Here is a 26,218-nt window from a genome sequence, read left to right on the forward strand (position 1 = left end):
CAGGCTCACTCCCTTTCACACCAAGTTGAAAAACTCCTTGCCCCTCACCCAAGCTCTCAATGTCATCTTTAATTGCTCGTCTGCACTGTATAAAGCACAGAGAACATATAAATATATGCAGATAATGCACACAACAATTACCTAAACTTACTCTTCAGCCCATAAGACTTGTGGTTAAGGCAAAATTTCTGTATGGAAGCCAGGCAGTCTGGTTTTTGACCAGCTACTACTTTGAGTAAGTAGTCAAATTATAAAAAAGCCTCAGTTCCAGTCATGATAAAATGTAGATAATAAAGGCATCAAACTAAAAAGGACTGTCAAAAAGCCTAAATGCAAAACCACACAAAGTTCTTCGTACCACACTTGATACATGTTAAGCACCCAATAAATTATAAATACTATGACAATAGTTTATTATTTCTTTTTCATAGAAGACCAAATATTTCCTTCCTGTTTTAGGATTCCTAGTTCTTACTTAAACTCAAGGTCATTTTCTTTTGACTTCTATTCCACAGAAATACAAGTTTTTACTGATCCCTTTACTATTCAAAATGAAGCCAATTACTTCAGTCTGATATATATTTTTTTCTTTTTTTCCGTCTGATACTTACTGGCTCTCTCTGCAGCTTCTTGAGCCATGGAACATAGTTCTTCTTAGATTATGTCCTTAACTTTGTTCTTTCCTATATTTAACAAATTTGAGTCCCCCTACATTGATCAAAATGTCCAGCATAAGCATAATTATCCAAATACAGAAAAGACAAAAAAAAAAAAAATCTGGAACCACTATAATCACTGGACAGAAATTCTTTGCAAAAAATTTAAGATCCGTATAATAAAAGAAGACCTTTTAGATTGCCTACCCCAAACTTTATACCATCATAAACCTCATTTCCACTGTGCATCACAAAAGTATTAATAAAGGCGATTAGAGACTAAATACAAAAGTGTGGAAAAAAAAAAACTACAGAAGCATGAATTTCATCTTTACCTAGATTCTAATAATCTATATCTGAAGAAAACTACACTGACCACCATTCTATTTCATTTTTGTCATCACTTTATTTTAAGTATCTGGAATGTGGAGATTTAGTTCTTGTTCCTAAAATATTTAGCTTGAGTAGATTCTTAAAGAATACCCTTTCCAAAATCCCTTTAAAAAGCGTAGGTCTCTTGGTGGTAAATTCTCTCATTTCTTAATCTGATTCTCATCTTTAAAAGATTTGTTGAGCACACTATTTTATATTGATGATAATCTCTCACTTTTTGAGAATATTTTTACCACTATCATCTTCTTTTACTGCTAATTCTGTTATTCTAATTTATAAATCCATCCAAATCATCTCTTTCTCTAAAGCTGTTTTTTTGTCTTTGGGGTCATGCATTTCACTTGCTGAAATCATGACTTGCTCTTTATCATTTTGCTTTGGATATAATGGACTGAAGAATTTATTTTTCACTGGTATTCAAACATAGCCACTAACTCGTAAAATATCTCCTCTACTCCATCCTCTATTGCAGGGTTTAGCAAACTGGCTGCAGGCCAAATCTGACCACCTACCTGTTTTTGTGAATAGTTTTATTTGAACACAGTCATATTCATTAATTTACATATCTTCTACGCCTGCTTTCCCACTACAATGGAAGAGCTGAGTATGTAGGAGACTGTATTACCTGCAAAGCTTAAATACTTACTATCTTAGCCATTTAAAGGAAGTATTTGCCAACCCCTGCTTATAATGGCTTCTTCTTAAAATTTATAATCTTTGGTGGTGGGTTCATTCTCTGATATTAGACTAAGAGTCATATTTGGGCTTTAGTACTGTCAGGGTCTGTTTCTAATTCTGTCAGTGGTTTGAGGGCACCCCCAAGAGTCTAGACTACAGGAGTCCAAGCTCAGCTCCCCTATCTGATTAGCCAAAAGCCCAGTATCCTGAAAACTGCTATCAGCATCATCCACTATTCTAATTCCAGTTTGTAAGATTTTCCTTGCCTTTATTTATTATTATTATTATTATTATTAGGAAGAAGAGGGCCTTGAAGAACACTTTGTCTCTTTGTAAAAATCGTTAATGCCATAAAAATTTGTTCTATCCGGGACATATTTGCTCTGCAGCAGGAGGTTGTTTACAACACCTAGGCTTTCACAATTCTGAACTACTGGACATATTCACAATTCTCGAATACTGGGATATAACATTTCTGAGTCATAAAATTGGGAGGACTATCACATAAATAATTCCCATCTATACGTGCATGTATGTTGGCAGGGGGAATAAGTGTATTATTCTAACATATAAACAAACCAATTCAGACATACTCATCTATTCAATATATAAATGCCCAATGTGTACCAGATACTATAATGAAAAAGCAGGATAAACACTGACCAGCCTAAAGTAAACCTCCATACTATTACTCCACTTAATTCTTTTAACAGATGTATCACCAGAATTTTGGGGGAGGCGGAGAGGACCTGACCTCCCCAACTAAACTGAAGTCTCTGAAAGAGCAGAAACTGTGTCCATCTAATTTAGTGATGTATCCTCAGTACCTGACAGAGGTAGGTGCTTAATAAATGTTGTTTTTTTTTTTTAAGATTTTATTTATTTATTTGACAGAAGGAGATCACAAGTAGGCAGACAAGCAGGCAGAGAGAGAGGAGGAAGCAGGCTTCCTGCTGAGCAGAGAGGCTGAGGCAGGGCTGGATCCCAAGACTGGGATCATGACCTGAGCCGAAGGCAGACGCTTTAACCCACTGAGCCACGCAGGCACCCAATGTTTTAAAAAATTGTTAAGAAAGGACTGTCCTCAGGAAACTTACAATTTTACAACTTTTAATCTATAATCTGATTTTTCCTCTCAGACATTCTTTCTTAGTTTTAGTAGGGCAAAGAACAATCTAAGCCTCTGAGAAGCTAGGTATACAACAAGATGATTTATTCTTCTATCACCAATTTGTAAAAAACAAAACAAAACAAAGCTTACACTCATTCTTTCCCCAAGGAAAATAAAGTATCTCCAAAAATTTGTTTTTTAAGGTGTTTCACATATTTAGATTTAACTCAGCCATATTCTGAAGCCATTTTAAAAAACTGCTATTATCTATTACTAAGTAACAAATTACCCTTCAGTCACTAAAAATAACAATAATCATTTATTACAGCTCAGTTTCTGAAAGCTAGAATTTTGAGAGGGGGTAGAAAATCTGCTTAATTGATGGCTCATACACATAGCTAACAAGCTGGTGCTGAAAGCTGAAAAGAGGACTCAGCTCCTCTCCATTTAGCTGTTTCTATAGGGCTTCCTGGATCTTCACAATGGTAATTTCTAGGTACATAATCCAAGAGACCAAGGCAAATACTGAAATGTCTTTTATAACCAAGCATAGGAGGTCCTATACCATTACTTCTTTTTTTTTTTTTAAAGATTTTATTTATTAATTTGACAGAATCTCAAGTAGGCAGAGAGGAAGCAGGCTCCCTGCTGAGCAGAGAGCCCCATGTGGGGCTTGATCCCATGACCCTGGGATCAGGACCCCAGCCGAAGGCAGAGGCTTTAACCCACTGAGCCACCCAGGCGCCCCCGTCCTATACCATTACTTCTATCATATTCTGTCACAGACCATCTGATTCAATGTGGAAGGGACCATCCCAGAAGGGAATGCTTGGGGAAGGTTTTGAGGCTGGCCAACACACACATGTGTAAGAAGAAAGTAGATAAATGAAATACAGGGATTGAAAACCATTCTCTGAGCATAAAAAATGTAAGTTGGATAAACTTTAAGGATGAAAAAAATTATAAACTTCTGTCAACCAAAGCTAATAAAAAAGTGGCAAATGATTAACTGGGAAAAAAAAGAGCTTTTATAAGTCAGTGAGAAAACAAGGAACAATGAATAAAAAAATGTAAAAGGAATACAAGACAATCACAATTGATGAAATACGAATGATCAATAAATGTGACTTTTTTAATTATTAAAGAAATGCTCTGATAAAAATAATCTCCATTTTTAAAACCCATTAGCAGGGGCGCCTGGGTGGCTCAGTGGGTTAAGCTGCTGCCTTTGGCTCAGGTCATGATCCCAGGGTCCTGGGATCGAGCCCCGCATCGGGCTCTCTGCTCTCTAGGGGAGCCTGCTTCCTCCTCTCTCTCTGCCTGCCTCTCTGCCTGCTTGTGATCTCTGTCAAATAAATAAATAAAATCTTTAAAAATAAATAAATAAATAAATAAAACCCATTAGCATGGCAAATATTTACAAATGGGCACTTTTATACGCTTCATTGTACATACAAATTAGAGTAATGGTTTCAGGAAGGCAATGAGACAGCTATGCACAGCTGGAAGCTTCAAACTGCTCACTCCGTCTGACCTAGTCATTTCAATCCTAAAAATCTTTCTAAAGAATAGAAATGCATTTATATCACTGGGTATGAGAATATTATTTGTTCAAAAGCTTGGTTTTAACATATTTTAGTCTGTGCTGATATGAAGTGAATTTAAAAAAAGAACTTAAGACTTAGCAAACTAAACAAATTAGTATTACCTAAGTAAGATGAAAGCAAATTTTTAAATAAAATTAAATTTGACTTATGCTCTGTCCTCTGTCATAAATGACATTTCTCTGCTGTGTCTCCCTACCATTCAATGTAAAGGGATAATTTTCAAATTATCTGATTACTATAAATCACTTGGGACATAATTCAATTAAAAGTGAACTTAATGGATTTCAAAATGCTTTCCTCAACAAAAGCTAAGTTCCTGGTTCTACTAAGACCATAAACAAAGAAACAAAAACCAACACAATGTAGTCCCCAGGATTTGAGTGGCAGCTATCTGACTCCTCCCTCAGGTGTTTAAAGTGGCTCCATCAGTCTCAAAATTGAAATACCAAGTTCTATACACACTCTGATGTGGATATTAGCTATGCTACTCTTACATTTTTCACCCATGAATGGTGACAAAGATTCTCTCCTTAAGTAAACTCCAATCAGACTCCTCTAAGTCATCCTCTTGAGTGGGCCTCAACCTTGGCCTATAAAAACTGCAAATGCTCAGCACAAATGATCTCATCCATCACTTCTCCCCACATTAAAAAACTTGAACACACACTAACAGAGCTGTAACAACGCAAGGATGATCGTAGCCCCACTTATACTGCCTACCTGAGAAAATTCAGGGCTGTTAAAAAAAATTTCATGTTTGTTCCAGTCTACACCTGTGAGAGGACTCTGACACCCCGACCTTAGAGCATTTACTAAAAAGGGCTTAAAATGGTGAATTCTTCCACTCTCCCTTTGTGATCTACAGCTCACCCTTGAACAATGCAGGGTTCAGGGGCATTGACTCCTGGTGCAGTTGAAATCCTCCTTTAACTTTTGACTCCCCCCAAATTTAATTATTAATAGCCTACAGATAACCAGATGCCTTACTGATAACAGAAACAGTCAGTGAACATATATTTAAAATGCTATATATGTATTATATACTGTAATCTTACAATAAATTAAGCCAGAGAAAAGAAAAATATAACTAAGAAAACCATAAAGAAGAGAGAATGTATTTATGGTACTGTAATGTAAAAAATCCAAAAATATAAGGGAACCCGTACTATCCAAACCTGTGTTGTTCAAGGGGCAACTGTAATGTTATCCTCTATAACTTGGGAGTATCTTTGTCCACGATGTGAAAGCCACTCCTCGGAAATGTAATCATCAGGAAGGACAGGGCTTAGGACTCATTGTCTATGTGGGAGAAGAGAATTCCAACCAGCAGAAAAAAAAACTGGCCTAATCACATTTATACCAATAAACCCTTCATCATTTTTTACTTCGCTGACTCTACTTAGCTTCCACCCATACCCACCCACTCCCCTCTTCCTCATCGTCCCTTTGAAATGCCCAGTTACCGCTATACAAATACAAGTTTAGTTCAGATCAAGCTGGACCGTCTTCCTTATTGCAACAGTGTATTACTGATTAAAATCTGTCCTTATCATTTTAACTAGTATCAGGCTTTATCTTTAATAATGGAGGGATTCTTCCTTCAGAGTTTAAGAAATAGTGGAATTGAAAGAAAGAAATGTATCTCGGATATCAGTATCCACAGCTGATGACATAACACATACCTCTGCAGAGCCAATTAAATAACTTCTATAATTTAGAATGGCATCCGCATGATCTAAAAACATAACTAAAGGTTGGAGTGCAAATAAGGGCTTAAACCTACATAACTTCTCAGACAATGTATCAGAGGACTACATGAGCAAAAACTCTGGTCATTATCCAACCAGGTTATGACAAGGAAAAAAATGAAGGTTCAGGACTGGAAGGCCTGCTGGGATTTAAATGTGAAGAAATGAGAACTTCCCTAGTAAGCTCCTACTGGGTATTTTTGGGGAAAATATAAGATGATTTTAGATTGGTTTAGTTGTGGGTTTTAAGGCTATAACAACTTAAAACAACCATGAAGGCCAAAGAAGTAAGTATCTTCAAAACTGGGAGATATATCTATTCAAATCAATTAAGCCTCTACTCTCACCTCAAATTTATCAGGAAAAGGGATAGAAAAACATGAATTTATGAGAAGAAAATGTCAGGGCCTTAAGTACAGAAGAAATTAGGCCATAAATTTGAAGAGGGACAATGTCTGAGTGCCAAACCAAGAGGCTAAATCAAAGGCACCCAAGAATTTTATCAGTTATGAGTGCATTTTTAAATTCTACAAGGCTATCTAGAACTACACTTTTTTTAATTCTAATTAAAATTAAAAGCTAAGGTTCAGAAAACCAGTGTTCTAGTCAAAACTTCTGTTCTTGAGCAAGCCACTTACATTAAAAGTTACTTAATAAATAAAATGAGCCACTCGGATTAATGCCCAAAGGGTTCTTTTACCTTTAAAGCACTACGATTCACAAGCTTTAAATTTACTTACCTTCTGTTATAAGCTGAGTTATGTTCTGCTTCCCCCTCCCCCAAATTCATATGTTTATGAAGTCCTAACCCCTGGTACCTCAGGGGGTGACTCAATTTGGAAATAGCATCTTTGAAAAGGTAATTAATTAAAATGAGGTGCCTCTTCCAATAATGACTGGTGTCCTTTTACAAGGAAGAAATTCTGATATAGACACATGCACAGAGGGAAGAAAATGTGAAGATATAAGAAGATGGCCATCTATAAACCAAAAGAGAGGAAGTCCTCTGAAGAAACCAACACTGCTGACATCTTGATTTCAGCCTTCTAGCAGCCAGAATTGTGAGAAGATACACTTGTTATTTAAGATACGCAGTCTTTGGTATTTGGGTATGACAGCCCAGGCAAACTAATATACCTTTCAATAATTTAAAAAAAAAAAAAAAAAAAAAAAAAAAGATGGACTGCCAGGGGTGTATAGGATGCTACTACTAGCATTCCTGAAACCATCAACTTCAGACATGTATGAATGTTTACAAAATTTTATTTTTCCTCTGAGCATATTCTCCTCAATTAAATTCTAAGAAATAACTTCAAGTTAATACAATTTATCAAAGTTTCCTTTCAAAGAATACTGACATTCTGACCTTCCTACAAAATTACTTCGGCAGATAAATATCATAATCTTTGTAGGGAAAATAATTTTGCAAAGAATACCACTGAATGATACGGGAAATGCACATAATATTAAGAGAGCTAAGCACAATATGAAATTGAATAAAGTCCCAATGTTATACTCATATACACACAAATAAAATTCATCAAACTGTTAGCAATTATCATCTCTGGGTTGTGAGTTACAAGAAATAATTATGTGTACTAAAAAAGAGGTGCCATGCACAGCTAAACACAAGACCACTCCTTCAAGTTAAGGAGAGACAGCTATATTAATTTACTCATAGAAATTAATGAACAGAGAAGGTCAAGCAAAACATTCTAAACACAGAAGGTCGAGCAAAATGAGAAGACAGGAATATGCTCTAAAAAAGAAAGAGACAAAGCCTCACAAAAAATCTAAATGAAATGGAATCAACCAATCCACTTGATAAAGAGTTCAAAATAATGATCGTAAAGATGTTCACTGGACTTGAGAGGAAAGTGGATGAACTTACTGAAAACTTCAACAAGACATAGGAAATATAAAGAAGGACCAATCTGGGATGAAGAATACAAAAAAAACCCAAAACACAAAATATATACTAGAGAGAATAAACAATTAGATAATGCAGAAGAATCAATCAGTGATAGGGAAGGAAGGGTAATACCACCCATGCTAAACACCAAAAAGAAAAAGAAAAAAAAAGAATTTTTTACAAATGAGGATAAGTTATGGGATCTCTTAGACAAGATAAGGTAAACAAACATTTACATTAGAGAAGTCCCAGGAGAAGAGGAAGAAAGGGACGGAAAACTTCATTTGAGAAATAATGGCTGAGAACTTCCCTAACCTGGGGATGGAAATAGACTTCGAGGTTCAGGGAGCACAGAGTTCCAAAGAAGATGACCCAAAAGGGTCCACACCACAAGATAATAATTAACATAGCAAAGATCAAAGATAAAGAAAAAAATTTAAAAGCAGAAAGAGAGAAACAAACTAGTCATGTATACAAGAAAAGCCACAAGGCTATCAGTTGATCTTTTTCAGAAGAAACTTTGCAGACCATTAATTAATTAATTAATTAATAATATTTTACTCTTTTTTTTATTCAAAGTGCTGAAAGGGAAAAAATCTACAAGTAAGAATATTGTACCTGGCAAGGTTATTAATCAGAATAGAAGAGTTTCCCAGACAAACAAAAGTTAAAGAATTTATCACCACTAAACTGGCCTAATAAGAAATGTCACAAGGACTTCTTTAAATCAAAAAGACAAGACTATAATCACAAGTAAGAAAATTATGAACAAAAGATGTAAAATAAGACAATATAGACATAAAACCTGGAGGGGAGGATTAAAAAAAAAAGTTCTTTTAGAATGTGTTTCAACGTAAGTGACCATCAATTTAATATACAGGCTGCTATGTACTTAGGATTTATATGTGAACCTCACAGTAACCACAAACCCAAAAACTAATAGCTACACAAAAAACTGAGAAGAAGAAAGCCAAGCATAACCTAAAGAAATACATGAAAATAGAGACTAAAAACAAAACAAAACAAAACCAACCAAACAACAACTTCAACAAAAAGAAAAGATCAATAAATCTAAATGCTGGTTCTTGGGGCACTTGGGTGGCTCAGTGGGTTAAGCCTCTGCCTTTGGCTCACGTCTTGATCTCAAGTTCCTGAGATCAAGCCCCACATCGGGCTCTCTGCTCAGTGGGGAACCTGCTTCCCCCCCCTCTCTCTGACTGCCTCTCTGCCTGCTTGTGATCTCTTTCTCTCTCTCTCTCTGTCAAATAAGTAAATAAATAAAATCTTAAAAAAAAACCAAAAGCATAAACTAAATGCTGGTTCTTTGGAAAGATAAAACTGCCAGACTCATCAGGGTCTGATGAGTAAAATCACAAATGAAAGAGAAGTAACAACCAACTCCAGAAAAATACAAAGGATTAAGAGAGACTACTAAAAAAATTATATGCCAACAAATTAGACAACCTAGAAGAAATGGATAAATTCCTAGAAACACCATCTTCCAAAACTCAATGAGGAAGAAACAGAAAATCAGAACAGAACAATTTCTAGTAACAAAATTGAACTGGTAATCAAAAAACTCCCAATAAACAAAGTCAAGAACCATACGGATTCACAGATGAACTCTATCAAACATTTAAAGAAGAGGTAATACCTATTCTCCTCAAACTACTCCAAAAAAAACAGAAGAGGAGGGAAAACTTCCAAATTCATTCCATAAGGCTAGAATTACCCTAATACCAAAACCAAAGACACTATGAAAAAAGAAAGGTCAATATTCCTGATGAACACAGACGCAAAAATCCTCAACAAAATACTAGGAAACGGCATTCAATAAAACATTAAAAGGATCATTCACCACTATCAAGTGCGATTTACTCCAGGGAGGTAGGGACGGTTCAATATTCACAGATCTGTCAATATGATATACCACATTAACAAAATGAAATATAAAAACCATATGATTACCTCAATAGATGTAGAAAATGCGTATGACAAAATTCAATATACATTAATAAAAACTAAACAAAGTGGGTTTAGAGGGAATGTACCTCACTATAATAAAGGTCATATATGAAAAACCCACCTAACATCATACCCAATGGTGAAAAACCGAGAGCTTTTCCTCTAAGATCAGGAACAAGACAAGGATATCCATTCTTGCCACAACATAATATTTAAAAGCCTTTGCTTATCTTTTAAACTTGCCTTTTCCTCAAGTCTTTAACCCATTTTGAGATGGTTTTTGTTAAGTCGTGAAATTAGTGTCTCTTATCATCTTTTATGTCTATATCTACTTTTCCCAACACATTTTGAGGAGAATATCCTTTCTTTGTGTGTATTCTTGCCTTTGAAATGAAACATGATGTATATGCATGGGATTATATTCTTAGGATTACTTTTCTCTTCCATTAATCAATGTGTCTGCTTTTTTATTTAAATTCATCTAGTACATCATTGGCTTTTGATATAATGTTCAATGACTCATTAGTTGCAAATAACACCCAGTACTCATTACATCATATGCCCTCCTTAATGTCCATCACCTATTAAAAAAAAGAATGAAATTTTGTCATTTGGAATGACATGGGTGGAGCTAGAAAGTATATGATAAACAAAATAAGTCAACCATACAAAGACAAATACCATATAATTTCACTCATAAGTGGAATTTAAGAAACAAAACAAAGAATCATATGGGGAAAAAAGAGTGAAAACAAAACTAAACTAAATTAAACAAACACTTAAGGCTAGAGAACAAACTGACGGTTACCACAGGGAAGGTTAGGGACATGGATTAAGTAGGTGATGGGGATTAAGGATTACACTTGTGATGGGTACCAGTTGTTTTATAGAAGTGTTGAATCAATAAATTGTACACCTGAAACTAATATTACACTGTATGTTAAATAACTGGAATTTAAATAAAAACAAAATACTCAAAAAATAAAAATAAAAATAAAAATAAAATAAAATCCTTGCTACAGCAATCGGACAAGGGAAAAAAAAAGGTACCTAAATTGTCACCATTTGCAGATGATATGATTCTACACACAGAAAACCCTAAAGACTCCACCAAAAACCTATCACAACTAGTAAATGAATGCAGTAAAGCTTCAGGACACAAAACTATTATACAGAAATCTGTTGCATTTCTATACACTAAAAATGAAGTAGCAGAAAGAGATATTAGGAAAATAATTCCATTTACAATTGCACCAAAATAATAAAGTATCTAGGAATAAACTTAACCAAAGAGGTAAAAAGAATGATATTGTGAAAACTATAAAACACTGATGAAAGAACTGAAGATGACACAAATGGAAAGACATACCATGCTCATGAATTGAAGAATATTGTTAAGATATCCATACCACCCAATGCAATCTATAGATTTAATGCAGTCCTTACCAAAATATCAACAGTATTTTCACAGAACTAAAACAAACATTCCTACAATTTGTATGGAACCATAAAAGACCCCAAACACCCAAAGCAATCTTGAAAAAGAAGAACAAAGCAGTGGTACCATAATCACAGACTTCAAGATATATTACAAAGCTATAATCGAAACAGTATGGTTCTGGCACAAAAACAGACACATTGATCAATGAAACAGAACAGAAAGCCCAGAAATAAACCCATTCTTATATGGTCAATTAATTAGTCTATGACCAAGGAGGCAAGATATACTAGGGAAAAGACAGTCTTTTCAATAAATGGTGCTGGAAAAACTGGACAACTACATCCATAAGAATGAAACTGAACCACTTTCTAATACCACACACAAAAATAAATTCAAAATGAATTACAGACCTAAATGTGAGACCTGAGAACTCCCAGAAAGAACTCCCACAAGAAAACATAAGCAGTTACTGCTTTGACACTGGCCTTAGCAACACCTTTCTAGGCAAGGGAAACAAAACAAAAGTAAACTACTAGGACTACCACCAAAATAAAAAGCTTTTGCACAGCAAACAATCAACAAAACAGTCTACCAAATGGGAGAAGATATTTGGAAATGATATATCCAATGAGGGACTGATATCCAATATACAACCTAAAAAAACAAGTAATCTGATTAAAATGGTCAGAGGACCGAAGTAGACATTTTTCCAAAGAAAATGTACAGATAGCTAACAGACACATGTAAAGATGCTCAATATCACTAATCATCAGGGAAATACAAAGCAAAACCACAATGAAATATCACCTCAGCCTTGTCAAATGGCTTTAAAAACGAGAAGTAACAAGTGTTGTAAGGATGTGGAGAAAAAGGAAACTTTATGCACTGTTGTGGGAATGTAAACTGATGCAGCTGCTGTGGAAAACAGTACAGAGACTCACCAAAAAATTAAAAATAGAATTACCCTATGATCCAGTATCTCTATTATAGGGCTATTACACAAAGAAAACAAAAACACTAATTCAAAAAGATACATATACCCTTATGTTTACTGAAGTATTATTTGAAACAGCCATGATACAGAAACCACCTGTGTCCATCAACAGACAAATGGATAAAGAAAATGTGGTAATAAACAACAGAATATTACTCAGCCATAAAAAAGAATGAGATCTTGCCATCTGTAACATGGATAGACCTACAGGTTAGTATGCTAAATGAAACAAGACAAAGAAAGACAAACATCATATGATTTCACTTATAGTGGAATCTAAAAAAAAACAAACAAAAAAGGAGAAACAGACCCATAAATATGGAGAACAAACTGATAGTTGCCAGAGGGGAAGGGATGGGGTATTGGCAAAACTGAGTGAAGGATAGCAGGAGGCACAGGCTCCGAGCTATGAAATGAATAAGGCACAGAAAAAAAGGTACAGCACAGGGAATACAGTCAGTGGTACTGTAACAGCAATGCATAGTGACAGATGGTAGCTACACTCGTGGTGAGTATAGCATAATGTACAGACTTGCTAACATTACTATATATACACCTAAAACTAACATAATATTGTGTGTGTCAACTATACTTGTTTAAAAAAAAAAAAAAGGGTCTCATATAAATGCTTAATCCAGGGCAGAAACAGCATATAAACTGGTTAAACCAAACATTTAATTCTGAAATAACAGAAGTTAACTGAGGTATTATGTATTTACACCAATAATGCTATATAGCCAAGAAAAAAATAGATATACAGCAACCATAAGACCAGGAAAGGTATTCTATGCCTTTAAGACATTTCTATAACCAAGATGAACTGCATGAACAGAAGCCATGGCACAGCAGAGAATTAAACTTTCACTGCTTCAGAAGAATATATATTTTTTAAAAAATCTGTGTATATAAAAATTAGCATGGCTTTTACATTTTTTGACTCATAACTCTTTATGTCCAAAAACTACATCAAAAACAACAAAAATAATTTTTAAATCCCCTTATTATTTAAAACATTAGCATTTTTACCTGTAATTCAGCATACCTTTAGGAATGAGAAAATTTCTAAGAAAATAAGATGAACAGAGGCATTGGTTTGAGTGAAACTGCCTAAATGTCAAAAAATATGAGATTAGTTGAATCATAAACTGGAACTCTGGCTTTTAATCTTTGGATCACACAGTATTTTTTAAAAATCGCTAAAAACAATAAACTCTCAGCCCAGAATTATGAAGTATGTATACCCCCCGATTTTTGCATACAATGATAGATTTACAAATATGTGAAGCTTAAACCATCTTACCCAGGCTAGAAAAATGTCATTATCTGGAAACATATTCATATTAAATTATTAGATGAAAAAAAGCAGGGGATAAATGAGTAGATACAAAGAAAAATATGTTTATATCTATGAACAGGAAAGAGACAAGAGACTAAGTTATTAGGAATGCTTAACCTTGGATAGTGGAATAACAAACAATTTATTTTCCTCTGTAATTTTGTATATTCTCTGTATTTTCTATAATGAACTAGTTATTAGTAAGAAAATTGAAGAGTTAGAATTTATTTTGTACAAATTATCAACCAAGTTAGAGTAGGCTCAGATTATGATCATTTTTTTCAAGTTTTAAAGTACATAATTAGTAAATAATAAATCATTCATGATCACTGGTAACAGGGTACTCGTGGATGACTAAGACCATTTTGTAAATCTGTTAGAGAAAGCCCAGAGTATGTATTTCCTATTTCAAACAGAGGCACAAACTTAAAAGCAATCACAGGCAATAACTAAAGTTCTCTTTTATAAATACAAAACTATTTTTGCTTTTGGACTTCAGAATACTTTGAGAAGTATCTAAAATAAATTTTTAAAGAAACAAAGATTAGAACTTACATTTTCTATTGTGTATTAACAGAGCTTGTTTCAGGTCTATTGTTGCTCTTCCTAATAAAGCATCCGCTTTTAAAGTATAGTGACTCCAAACTCGAAATTCCAATGTAGACTGTGGGGTCACATTTCTGTAAGGGTAAAATTATAACAAAAATACAGGAATATACATTTATTTCAGTAATTTTTAAAAAGCCATGAATTCAGTTTTGAGAAAAAATACTGTATGAAACAGCAAACTATCTGAATTATAAATAAAACCAATTATTTCCCTTCAAGTGCATTAGGACTTCAATAACTAGGTAAGAATTCCTATATTCACAAAACCAAAACACCACGAATAGAGAAGAGTCTTGTTGAGATTTCACAATAACACTAGTTCTATCTGAACAAACTCCTAAATATTTAAGAGAACTGATGTTATTTTTAATAATTTTTCTATATACAATTTATAACATTATCTTTTAGAAAGGACAAAATTAACAGTGTGTCTTTTTTTACAAGACAATAACAGAAAATATGGCTGTATGGAATAATTCAGTTAATAAACCAAAAAGCAAGAATTACTATGCTTCCTCTCTAAAGAAAACAAAACTAACCAAAAATCTTTTCATACTTAAAATTGTCTATTCACACTGGAAAATAACACTACTTACTTCGAGATTATCCTACAACCACAACAGAAGAACAACCAAAAGCATTCTAAGGGAGCATACGCCGCCCCCCGCCTTTTGGAAATCCTGCATTCTCTATACAAGGTACTTACACGGTTAGCTGTTCATCCCATTTTGGATTAGAAGAACTACTGGATTTTGCTGTTTTCTTAATTTCTCCATCTACAATTACTTCTGTATATACTGCTGTTCCAAACCAGTTCTTTTTTCTTTTTAGTTTGGCACTAGAAACTAACAGAAACATGATAACCACTAGTGAATATAGGTACACAAAAAGTAGTACTCTGTAGGAATCAATCAATAAAAATGAACTGGGGGGGAGCCTGGGTGGCTGAGTCAACTGAATATCTCCGCCTTTGGCTCAGGTCACGATCTTGGAGCCCTGGGATCGAGGCCCATCTCAGGCTCCCTGATCAGGGGGGTGTTTGCTTCTCCCTCTCTTGCTCTCTCTCTCTCAAATATATAAAATCTTAAAAAAAAAAAAAAAAAAGGAACTGTGCTTCTTAAGCAACTTAAACTCTTTTCATTGGAGAATGAAGAAACAATACAAAAAGGCCTATTGATAATGCCTGAGAACCACTTGAATTTTTAACAGTTTTACTGAAATGTAATTCATATACCATGTAATTCACCCATTTAATTTGTACAATTCAATGGTTTTAATATACTCACAGTTGTGCAACCATCACCACAAGCAACTTTAAAAACATATTCATCACCCCAAAAAGAAACCCCACACAGTCACCACATTTCTTCCTAGTCCCCCACCTCAGCCCTAGGCAACCAACAGTTACTCTCAATCTCTATAGATTTGCCTAAATAGGGACGTTTCACAGAAATGGATTCACACAACACATGGTCTTCTGTTACCGGCTTCTGTCACTCAGTATGCTTTCAAGGTTCATCCATGTTGTAGCATGTATCAGTACTTTAATCCTTTTACTAACAAATAATATTCCCACTGTATGTGTATACTTTTTATTTATTGATTCATCAGTTGATAGAGATCTGGGTTGTTTCTACTTTTTGTCTATTGTGTGTAATACTGCTCAACATTTGTGCACAAGTTTTTATGTGGACATATATTTTCATTTCTTTTGGCATACACCTAGGAGTGGAACTGCTGGGTATAATAACTCTGTGGAATAATGCCAGATTGTTTTCCAAAATGGAGGTACCATTTTACATTCCCACCAGCAGGGTATAAGGGTACCCGCCAATTTCTCCACATCCTTGCCAACAATTTGAATTTAATACTGAACTGCATCAAACCTCAAAAGAAAGGAAGTATTTTCAGATTCAACATACCTATGAACCTCTCTGCCAGATAGTGTTTCATACTTGCCTACTGAAAATTAGATAAACTTCGGCAATTTCAAAAAAAATGCTTTACCAGGAAAGTTCGTTTCCAAAAAAGGGGAAGTACTTGCTTTTTCAAATAAAAACATTAATTTCAAAATGTCATTTGAGAAATTAATCACAACCATTCATGAAGTGAATTTTATATTCGATTTGCCTAATTTGGAGGAAGACCTGTTTAATTTAGGCTAAACAATTACTTTTAAATATTATTTTTGCAACTACTAATTCAAATGAGGAGTACAAATTTTCAGGGCAAAGTACTGACTACCAAGCAGCAGTAACAACTTACCAAGATCACCTCTACAGTCTATTACTTATGAATACTGTGAGTCTGAGAAAGGGGAATACCCTTCCCCTTCCATGCCACGCCTGTATCACATGTTAAAGATAGGAACATAAGCTAATGTAGGCTTCTGTTCTATGATGAAAGAACAGTAACACAGTCACATGAAGAAATCACTGAAATATGAAGTGATAAATGCTGCAGCAGAAGTAGAGTATTTGAAAAACAGTAGAGTCTTCAATTAATTTTTCTTCTTTTTAGAAAGAGAAAAGGAGGGTGGGAGAGCAGGACACACAGGGAGAGAGAAAACATCTTAAGCAGGCTCCAGGCCCAGCATGGAATATGATGCAGGGCTTAATCCATTTCACAACCCTGAGATCATGACCTGAGCCAAAATCAAGAACTGGATGCTTAACTGACTGAGCTACCCAAGTGCCCTAGAGTCTTCAATTAATATCCCAAGAATAGAAGGAGAGACTCAAAGGAAAATACTGTATTTAAGAACTAGCAACTATTACTTTATTATATTAATTACTACATAGTATTAACTCTTCTGAGTTAATTGCAGATACATTCAAAATATATCCACTGTATACCTTTTATTGGCAAAGTCTTCAATAATATTAGGTGTCGGCAAGGTAAGGAAAGTGATTATTAAAAGATTAAAATTTTTAATTTCACAAAAAATGTATAATATGATGGCAAAAAAATGTACATATAAGTAACTAAAACGCTACAATTTTAAGTAATGATAAACCTTATTAATTCAAATAAGGATCCTAGTTAGTGAGGTAAATAGGATAAACTTCATTTTCTCATTTATTAAGTTGCCTTTGTGTTATACACAAAATGTCATTATATAAATACCAAAAATCTATCAGAAAGAGTCCTGTATATGTGTATGTAAAGAGAGAGAATTTAAGAATCCCACTCACAGTAACACCTCCCCTCAAAAAAAAACCTAGTAATAATCTTAATAAATGTATAGGATCTACATGAAGAGAACTATAAAACTTCACTGATGGACATAAAAGACTTAAAGGGAATGACATGATATATTCCTGGATTTGAAGTTTTACGCTGAAATATTTCAATTATCTCTAATTTAACAAATTATTTTTAAATGACCTAAATGAAAACATTAACATGGTTTTGAGGGAGTTTTTTGGGGGGCCAACAACAGAGGAAAAGGGAAGGAGACTCTAAAATTCAAATGAAAGGTAAAGAAAATTCAAGAATAGTGAAGATATATTTTAAATTACCAAGTAATGAGAGATTTTTCCCAATATACTTTTTAAGTACTATACAACACAAAAAATAAAGTACTATAAAATGAAGTTATTAAAACAGTCTATGATGTAAGGACAGAAATGAAGAGAAGAGAATAAGATATTTGTGTATGACAATGGTGGCATTTCACATCAGTGGGAAAAGACAGATTATTCCATAAATGTTGAAGCATTTGAAAAGAGTAAAGTTAAATTCATAATTCACTACATTCATACAAAAATATGATGATACATATGAGCACAATTAAATTTAAAAAATGATAGTAAGGTACTAGAAGACACAATACCTAAACAAATCATGAATGTGAATGTAAGAGCCCATTAATTTTTCAATCTCAAGTCTGTTTTAACATGCCTTGCATTTTGTTTCTCACAATTTCCTGCAGAAAGCCTGAAATCTCAACTACTAAGGTTGATACTCGTCTGGGTGCTATTATGTTTATGTGCATGCTTCATTCCAGTATTAATACCATATTATGGTAGGTAGCTTTCTCTTCTATTTTCTTCTGTTACACTTTTCCTGCTCTGCATGATCTATGTTCATGTTCTTATTTATTATTGCCAAATCAGTTATGGGTTAAAAACAGAAATAGCAATAAAAATAAATCAGCTAATAGAGTAACTCAGTTTACAGACCATAACCTGCCAGACTGCAATAGCAGAAGGGCCTTAATCATGGTACTGATTATTCTAAAAGTGAAAGAAATATCAATACAAAGAAAGGAAGGAAGGAAGAAAGATCAACAGAGGTCACTGTTCTCTAATAAAAGGAGCGACAACTTGGGAGTCCAAAAATCTTGGTTGCTTTCCTATTACTAACAGAAGGAACTTACTCTGATTCTTGGTCTTAACTGGTAAAACAGTAAATATTTATTCCAAAAGGTATTGTTAAATCAGTAAGACTGGATTTTAAGGTGCTTTGTATTTAAAAAAAAAATCAGATCAACAAAATGAAAGAAAGGTAAAGACAAGAAGAGAAGAGAAAGGAGAAAAGCCTAAAATCTGGTACCATCCAGCATATGTCCCAGTTCAGTTTCCCAAGAGCATCACCATATTTCAGAGAACAGTAACTGATACTCAAAAAGATAAATACCATATACTGGCACCACTTGCACTTCTCTGGTCCGCGCCTATTTACCAACTGGTTCTCTAGACTTCTGGTGATTCCATGAGCTACCTGGTAGCTGCTCAGTAAGTTTCTTTTTGGCTCAATTCAGTCAGATCAGATTTTTGTTTTTCAACTAAGAACTCACAGAAAGGTCAAGACCAGGAAGAAAGTTACACATCAGGTAAGGTGGCCACAGGTAGGTCCTGCACAAATAACACTGAAAACCAAAAATGTGGCTCTAAGCCTCTTATATCGAACAAAAGAAGAAATATCAGGAATTATGTAAGCAGGTAAGTGGAGTACACATCAGAATCATCCTGGGAATTACTTCAAAATATACATCCCCACAGTTGACTGAAAACGAAATACAATATCCCTTAAACCTGGCTCAACCGCACTCATAATGAGAGAAAGATATTTACAATGACACTTTTTTTTTTTTTATTTGACAGAGAGAGATCACAAGTAGACAGAGAGGCAGGCAGAGAGAGAGAGAGAGGGAAGCAGGCTCCCGGCTGAGCAGAGAGCCCGATGCGGGACTCGATCCCAGAACCCTGAGATCATGACCTGAGCCGAAGGCAGCGGCTCAACCCACTGAGCCACCCAGGCGCCCTACAATGTCACTATCTTAAATACCACTTTTTACCTGTCAACAAACCAAAGCTTGGTAACATATTTTGATGAGGCTATGGGGAAACAGGCACTCTCTTAGATAGCTGGGAACAGAAAACGGTATAGACCTTATAGAGAGGAATATGGCAATAACTGGCAATATTACATGTGTTTACTCCTTGACTCACCAATCTCATTCTTGGATTCTATCCTAATGAAACATGAGCAAAAACAAGAAATGGCATTTGCATAAAGCTACTTACTGTAGTACTATTTGTAACAGCAAAAGAGTAGAACCATGATGTCCATCAACAGAAGACTGGTTGAATTAGCTTTGGTACATCTATTTAACAGAGTACTGATTATGGAGCAACAAAAAGGTATATACCCTACTATGGAGCAACCTCAGGAGATTACTACTGTTACATGGAAAAGTCAGGTGCAGAAAAGTACCTTAAGTGCCAGGTTGGGAGGAGATATATGAATATATAGATTGTACACATCTGCTCATATTTTCAAAAAGCAATGGGAAAATAAACCGAAACTAATAAAAATGTTTATGTACGTTTTTAGGTAATGGAGAGAAGTGGAAGGGATGGCATGGAGTAACCAGGCCTCTTCAAATGTACCTTGATTTAACAGTTTTAATTCCAGAGCTATATAAATGCTTTCTTTACATGCAACAGACAAAACTAAATAAAAATAAATGAAAGCAATAAACCTGATTATCCAGCTGGTGGTAAAACCAAATGGAAATTACATTAAGTTACTTCCAAATGTGCGATTCTGACTATATAGCCTGGTAAGGGTGGGGGAGGGGGACTCACAAAGAACTCAGGCTGCAATGAGTGGGCCTGCTGTTTTCAGTAATTTTAACATTGCCTATGTGTGTGTGTGCGTGTGTGTGTGTTTCAGGATAACACAGATACAATTATGTTATTGTCATTTGGAATTAAGATTTCTGGGCTAAGAGAAAAGCAACAAATACAAAGTCAAATAAGGTAAAAATATCTCTTTTCTCCTTTTCATTTATTTTTTTTTTAAAGATTGTATTTATTTATTTGATAGAGAGAGAGAGAGAGAGATCACAAGTAGGCAGAGAGGCAGGCAGAGAGAGAGGAAGGGAAGCAGGCTTCCTGCTGAGCAGAGAGCCCGATGCGGGGCTTGATCCCAGGACCCTGGGATCATGACCTGAGCCGAAGGCAGAGGCTTTAACCCACTGAGCCACCCAGGCGCCCCTCTTTTCTCCTTTTAATGGAACGTGGTATTTAGAGACTATAGCTATTCTGACTTTGAACTATCAGCATGAACTCAGGATTTGTTTTTTCTTTCTTAGACAATAAACATTTCCTAGCTCTGGTCACTGAAAATTCCTAGAGACTTCACAGCAGTAAGTACCATAGGAATTACAGTCTTCCCACTCTGGCTTCAATCCCACCCCTCCCGAGACAAATATAATTTCTAGTATTTTTAAGCACAGAACTGCATACACAACCCTCCTTTTTTTTTTACATCCACATGGTTGTATACTATGCACACTACACCTTTGACTTAACAATACTATCTTAGAACTTGGCTCCTTTGGGCACACATACTTATTTCATTGTCTAACTAGGATTCCATTGCCAGTCTCTCGCTATTACAAACTTTCTCCCTTTCTTCCCCCACCCCTCCAGTATATATTCTACCTCCAGGTATTTTTTTTTTTTTTATCTTACAGGTATTTATATTGTTTATATATAATGAATGAATTATCTGAAGTCTCCTAACCAAGACTCTCCTATCTTCTGCCAAATGTTCCTTCTCCCTCTAATGCTTTCTGCATTGAGATGAATTCTGACTCCTCCAGGAGTTAAAACTGTTAAGCCCTGTGAGTTCTTCTCTTCCCCTGTTTTCCTGTGTCTGCAGGCCATCCAGATCCCAAGCAGACTAAAGACACCTTCCTCTCAGTTCTCACTGCATCAAGTTAATAGTCACTCTGCATGGCAATTCTCCACATAAAACAAACCTGTCTCAACACTATACAGTAAATTCCTGGAGAACTAGAGCCTTGTGTTTTCATACATGTAATTCCACTTAAATATTTCCCAATGATTGGATGCATGAATAGATGCAAAAAGGCCTTCAGCATCCTTCTCCATCCTAATAACCATTTAAGGACCAGTTCAAAGATGCTTATTCTAATACCCAAATTCTCCCACCACCAAAGAGGATGTATCTTCTCTTCATCCAGCACAGGTACAATAAATATTTACTGAATAAATAAAAAACTTTTGGGAAGTTTCTATCTTTAAGGCCTGTTGCAACAAATACATCACAGTATGAATCTAGAAGAAAAGATAACTGCGGAGTAAGTTTACTCAATTAGGTCTCAAAAAAGTTTTATCAGGGAATCACTATTTTAAGTTATTATGAACATAACTTACCAGTTACCTGTAACTGTAACCTTCCACTGTGGTTATTACTAGTATCAGACCGTGGTGAAGCAGTGGCCATGTCCCAATATTCAGCTTATACCTATTAAAAAGTCAATTTATTCATGTGTTAGATAAGAGTATAACTTTCAATGATTAAAACTGTTTGAGTCAATTAAAAAACCAAACCTAATATAATATTTTCAACTCATCAAATGATATATTCACAGCTGTCCTCCATTTAAAATTATAACTTAGTACTAAAGCATTACAGAAGAATATGGCCAATGAAAAATATCTGGGTCAATATGAACAAAATACATAATGATGCTAAGAATCCTGCATTACGTGTTCGTTTATTTATTTATTTATTTATTTTTATTATGTTCAGTTAGCAACTGCATAGTACATCATTAGTTTTTGATGTAGCATTAAACAGTTCATTGGTTGCATATTAACACCCAGTGCTCATCACAACACGTGCCCTCCTTAATACTCAGCACCCCGCTACCCCACCCCCCAACCCCTCTGTACTTGTTGACTTACAAATACACAATTTTTATATATTATATACTGTATTTATTTATTTAGTTTGCTAGATTACTTATCTGAACCACCTAAGTAAATTGCCCCTTCATCTTTTAATACTTCAGTGTATACTTCCTAATAAAAATATGCTCTTTAACAACAGAACAATGATCAAATTCACGAATTTAACTAGTACGTTACTATTCTCTATTATATAGCCCACATTCTGTAATTTCATCAACTGTTCCAAACAAGGCATTTTATCATACCTTTTCACCACAGTATTTAGTTCAGATTTATATACTGCATTAGTTGTCATGTCCCCAGTAAATTTTACACGTTTCTTTTTATCGATAAATTTTTTCATGTTCTGCTCCCTTCCTCCACTTGTACTTTTTACATAAAATACAAAGTAGCTGAGCTACTTTGTCTTTCTTCCTCATGACAAAATTTTAAAGCTAAAACTCCTATCCCCCCTTAACCCACTAAAGGATGAAGTGGAACATTTTGCTCAAGACTGAGAAATATTAATGAATATAACATTTGTCTTGTTTTTCCCTGTTTGTAGTATCTTCTGTGCTCCATTTAAATCCTTCCCCCAAATTCAGGAATCTAATACTTTAAAATCATTATACTCTCTTATTTGTAGTTGCATATATTATGTGCCTGTATATATGCATTTGTGTGTATAAAAAGATGAACAGCTGCATATTATTTGATCAACTAATTCTAGTTAATACAAATTCACAGATTGTGAGATGTCATTCAGACCAATGCTGTCATTCTGCAGATGAGAAAACCAGCTCAAGGATTACATCACCTACAGATACCTCAGGTGTCATGTGCATATGAGAAAAGCAATGGGAATAGAAGCTTTAGGTGATCAATGGACAATGAAGAAAATCAATGGAAACTGAAGGTTTTCAATTTCAAGCAGCTGGTATACTAAATATTTTGAAAGGTCCTCCTGCTTCAGTGTAAAAGATCCTGAATAAATTAAAACCAGTGTAGTTTCTGAACATTGCTATGTTCTCAAGAAGTATAAGACAGTATCAAGCTTATACCCACCCCATGTAATAGTAGCAAAAATGCTTTTTTTAACTGAGTTGAAAAAGAAGAGGACAGTGAGTAGTGGTAAGTGAAAAAAAAAATTTTTTTTAAACTAGAGTATTGCCCCGGATGTGCAAGCTGATAGTAGTACTGGGATCGAGAGAGAAAGCATTGGGCCTGGTAAAGGTAAAGGAGCCGAGACTCCCACAAGAAGCAAAAGCCCAAATCAGCTGTAACCTGTAGCACAGAAGAAGCATATACATGATGCTTGCAGGAAAGCACCCCAATTTAAGCCCCTGGGGTTACCCAAAACAAAAAGCAACCAATTATGAGCCTATAGTTAAAAAAAAAAAAAAAAATCAAACTTATAAAAAAAACAAGCCACCATGACTGAGCAGAAACAAGAAATAAGTTTCTGAACCTACATGGATTTTTATGTATTATAATTATTAAGTATAAACTTTTAAAAATTTAGTTTTAGCAACGAAAGATAAAACATGGTCAAGCAGAAAGAAAAATGGCATTGCATATTTGAAAAAGAGTCAGAATTTAACTCTTTTTTAAAGATTTTATTTATCTATTTGAGAGAGAGAGCATGTTCAGGGGGAGAGGTAGAGGGAGAAGCAGACTCCTTCCATACCCTGCGTCCCCCCCAATCAGGAAGCCCAGCACCCTGGAATCATGACCTGAGCTAAAGGCAGACACTTAACAGACTGAGCCACCCAGGCACCCCTGTTTTAACTCTTTACTTTTTTTTTTTTTAATTTATTTATTTAACAGACAGATCACGAGTAGGCAGAGAGGCAGGCAGAGAGAGAGAGGAGGAGGAGGCAGGCTCCCTGCCGAGCAGAGAGCCCGATACGAGACTCGATCCCAGGACCCCGAGATCATGACCCGAGCCGAAGGCAGAGCTTCAACCACTGAGCCACCCAGGCGCCCCTTAACTCTTTACTTTTGAAACAGTTTCAGATTTACAGCAAAGTTGTGACGATAACAGAATTCTCATATACTCCAGCTTCCCCGACTATTAACATCTCACACTAGTATGCCACATTTGTCATAATTAATGAGCCAATGTCAATATGATTATTAAATTCCAGTTTTTTTCAGATTAGATAGAACTTGAGAGAATCAGATTTGAATATGAATCTGAAAAAGTCATTTATTAAATAGTACTGAAATAAAGAGATGGAAAAAGCAAAGGAAGGCTAAAAGACATAAAGCTAATTGGACATATATTTCTACTCATATCCCTGGAAATGAAAAAAGAAGAGGTCACACTAAGGAGAGAAAATGACTTAATTTCCTACAAAAAATGAAAGACATTTATCCACAATTCAAAGAAATACAGCATATATATGTATGTGTATATATAGATTCATATATGTATCCACATATACATATACACATATACATATATGTATATATATGTATAAATAAATAAATAAATAAAAGATGGGATAAACAAAGACATTCACAGGTGGCCACAGAGCAGTGAAAATGCAGGACACCAAAAAAGGACCAGGATAAAAAGCAGTCAGAGAAAAGACACTGCACACCAAACAAGCAACTAGTGTGATATTCTCAACAGCAACAATGAAGGCATAGAAGGTAGAGAACAAGCTTATCTACAAAGAACTGAGTCAAAAATTATTCAACCACCAAAATTCTCTTTGGGGAATATGAAAGGCATTAAGACATTGCCAGAAAAACCAATATAGAGTTTATCAACAGTAGACCTTTAAGAAAACCTAAAGAACATGTTTCATAAAAGAACAAAATTACCACAGAAGGATGCTCTAAGAGGCAAGAAGGGAAAGATGAGTGAAGAAACTGGTAAGCATACAAGTATATCTAAATAAATTTTGTCGGAATAAAATAGCAACTTCTTATTACAGTATTTAAAGAAAGCTAGTATAAACCATTAATATATGGAACAATGAACAGAAGCATATAAGAGAGGGGGCAGGGCAGGGGAGAAAAGGATAGGAGTTAACTGTGTAAATCCTTGCATTGTTCAGCAGAAGGATTACAATCTGCTTTAATTTTAGACCGTTCTGCATTCCCAGCAGAATTTCAAGGGTAATCATAAAATTATAGAAATAGACTATAATTTCCAAGCTAGTAGTGTAGAAGAAAATTTTAAAAAACTAACAACTCAATCCATCCAAAAAGTCTAGACAGGAAAAAAAAAAAGCATAAATAACCAAAACTATCAGAAAGCACAAAGTAAGAGAGTCCAAACATCGAAATAATCACAACAAATACACAGATACATTCAAAAGATAAGAGATACCTATCAAGTAAAGATACTGATCAGATGAAAGCAAAATAGGGAAAAGAACATTCTAGACAAATGTAACAGAAAGCTGGGATCAGTGATAATAGCAGACAAACAGCATTATTAAGGAGAACAAAGAAAATGATACAACATATAAATAAGTAGACCTACAACTGTAAATTTGCATGCTTTAAAAAAATGCTTCCTCACATAGTGGCCTCAGCAAG

The 26,218-nt window shown here is 34.8% G+C and overlaps 1 protein-coding gene across 4 annotated transcripts in view; it reads right to left on the reverse strand.

Moving 5' to 3' along the window:
* The window catches only part of LOC111146529 (WW domain containing E3 ubiquitin protein ligase 1), a 115,162-nt gene that overhangs the window by 60,663 nt on the left and 28,281 nt on the right, over nt 1-26,218 (reverse strand). For all 4 annotated transcript variants that reach the window (XM_022502091.1, XM_022502089.1, XM_022502088.1 and 1 more), the window contains 3 exons: nt 22,145-22,235; nt 15,157-15,295; nt 14,397-14,521 (listed from right to left, as the gene is read on the reverse strand). In XM_022502091.1, the coding sequence (XP_022357799.1) occupies nt 14,397-14,521; nt 15,157-15,295; nt 22,145-22,214 (334 nt within the window). In that variant the 5' untranslated portion in view covers nt 22,215-22,235. The remainder of the gene's footprint in view (nt 1-14,396; nt 14,522-15,156; nt 15,296-22,144; nt 22,236-26,218) is intronic.

This window comes from Enhydra lutris, unplaced genomic scaffold (genome assembly GCF_002288905.1).
Source record: "Enhydra lutris kenyoni isolate GAN:26980312 unplaced genomic scaffold, ASM228890v2 scaffoldscaffold14, whole genome shotgun sequence".
NCBI classification, from domain to species: Eukaryota; Metazoa; Chordata; class Mammalia; order Carnivora; family Mustelidae; genus Enhydra; species Enhydra lutris.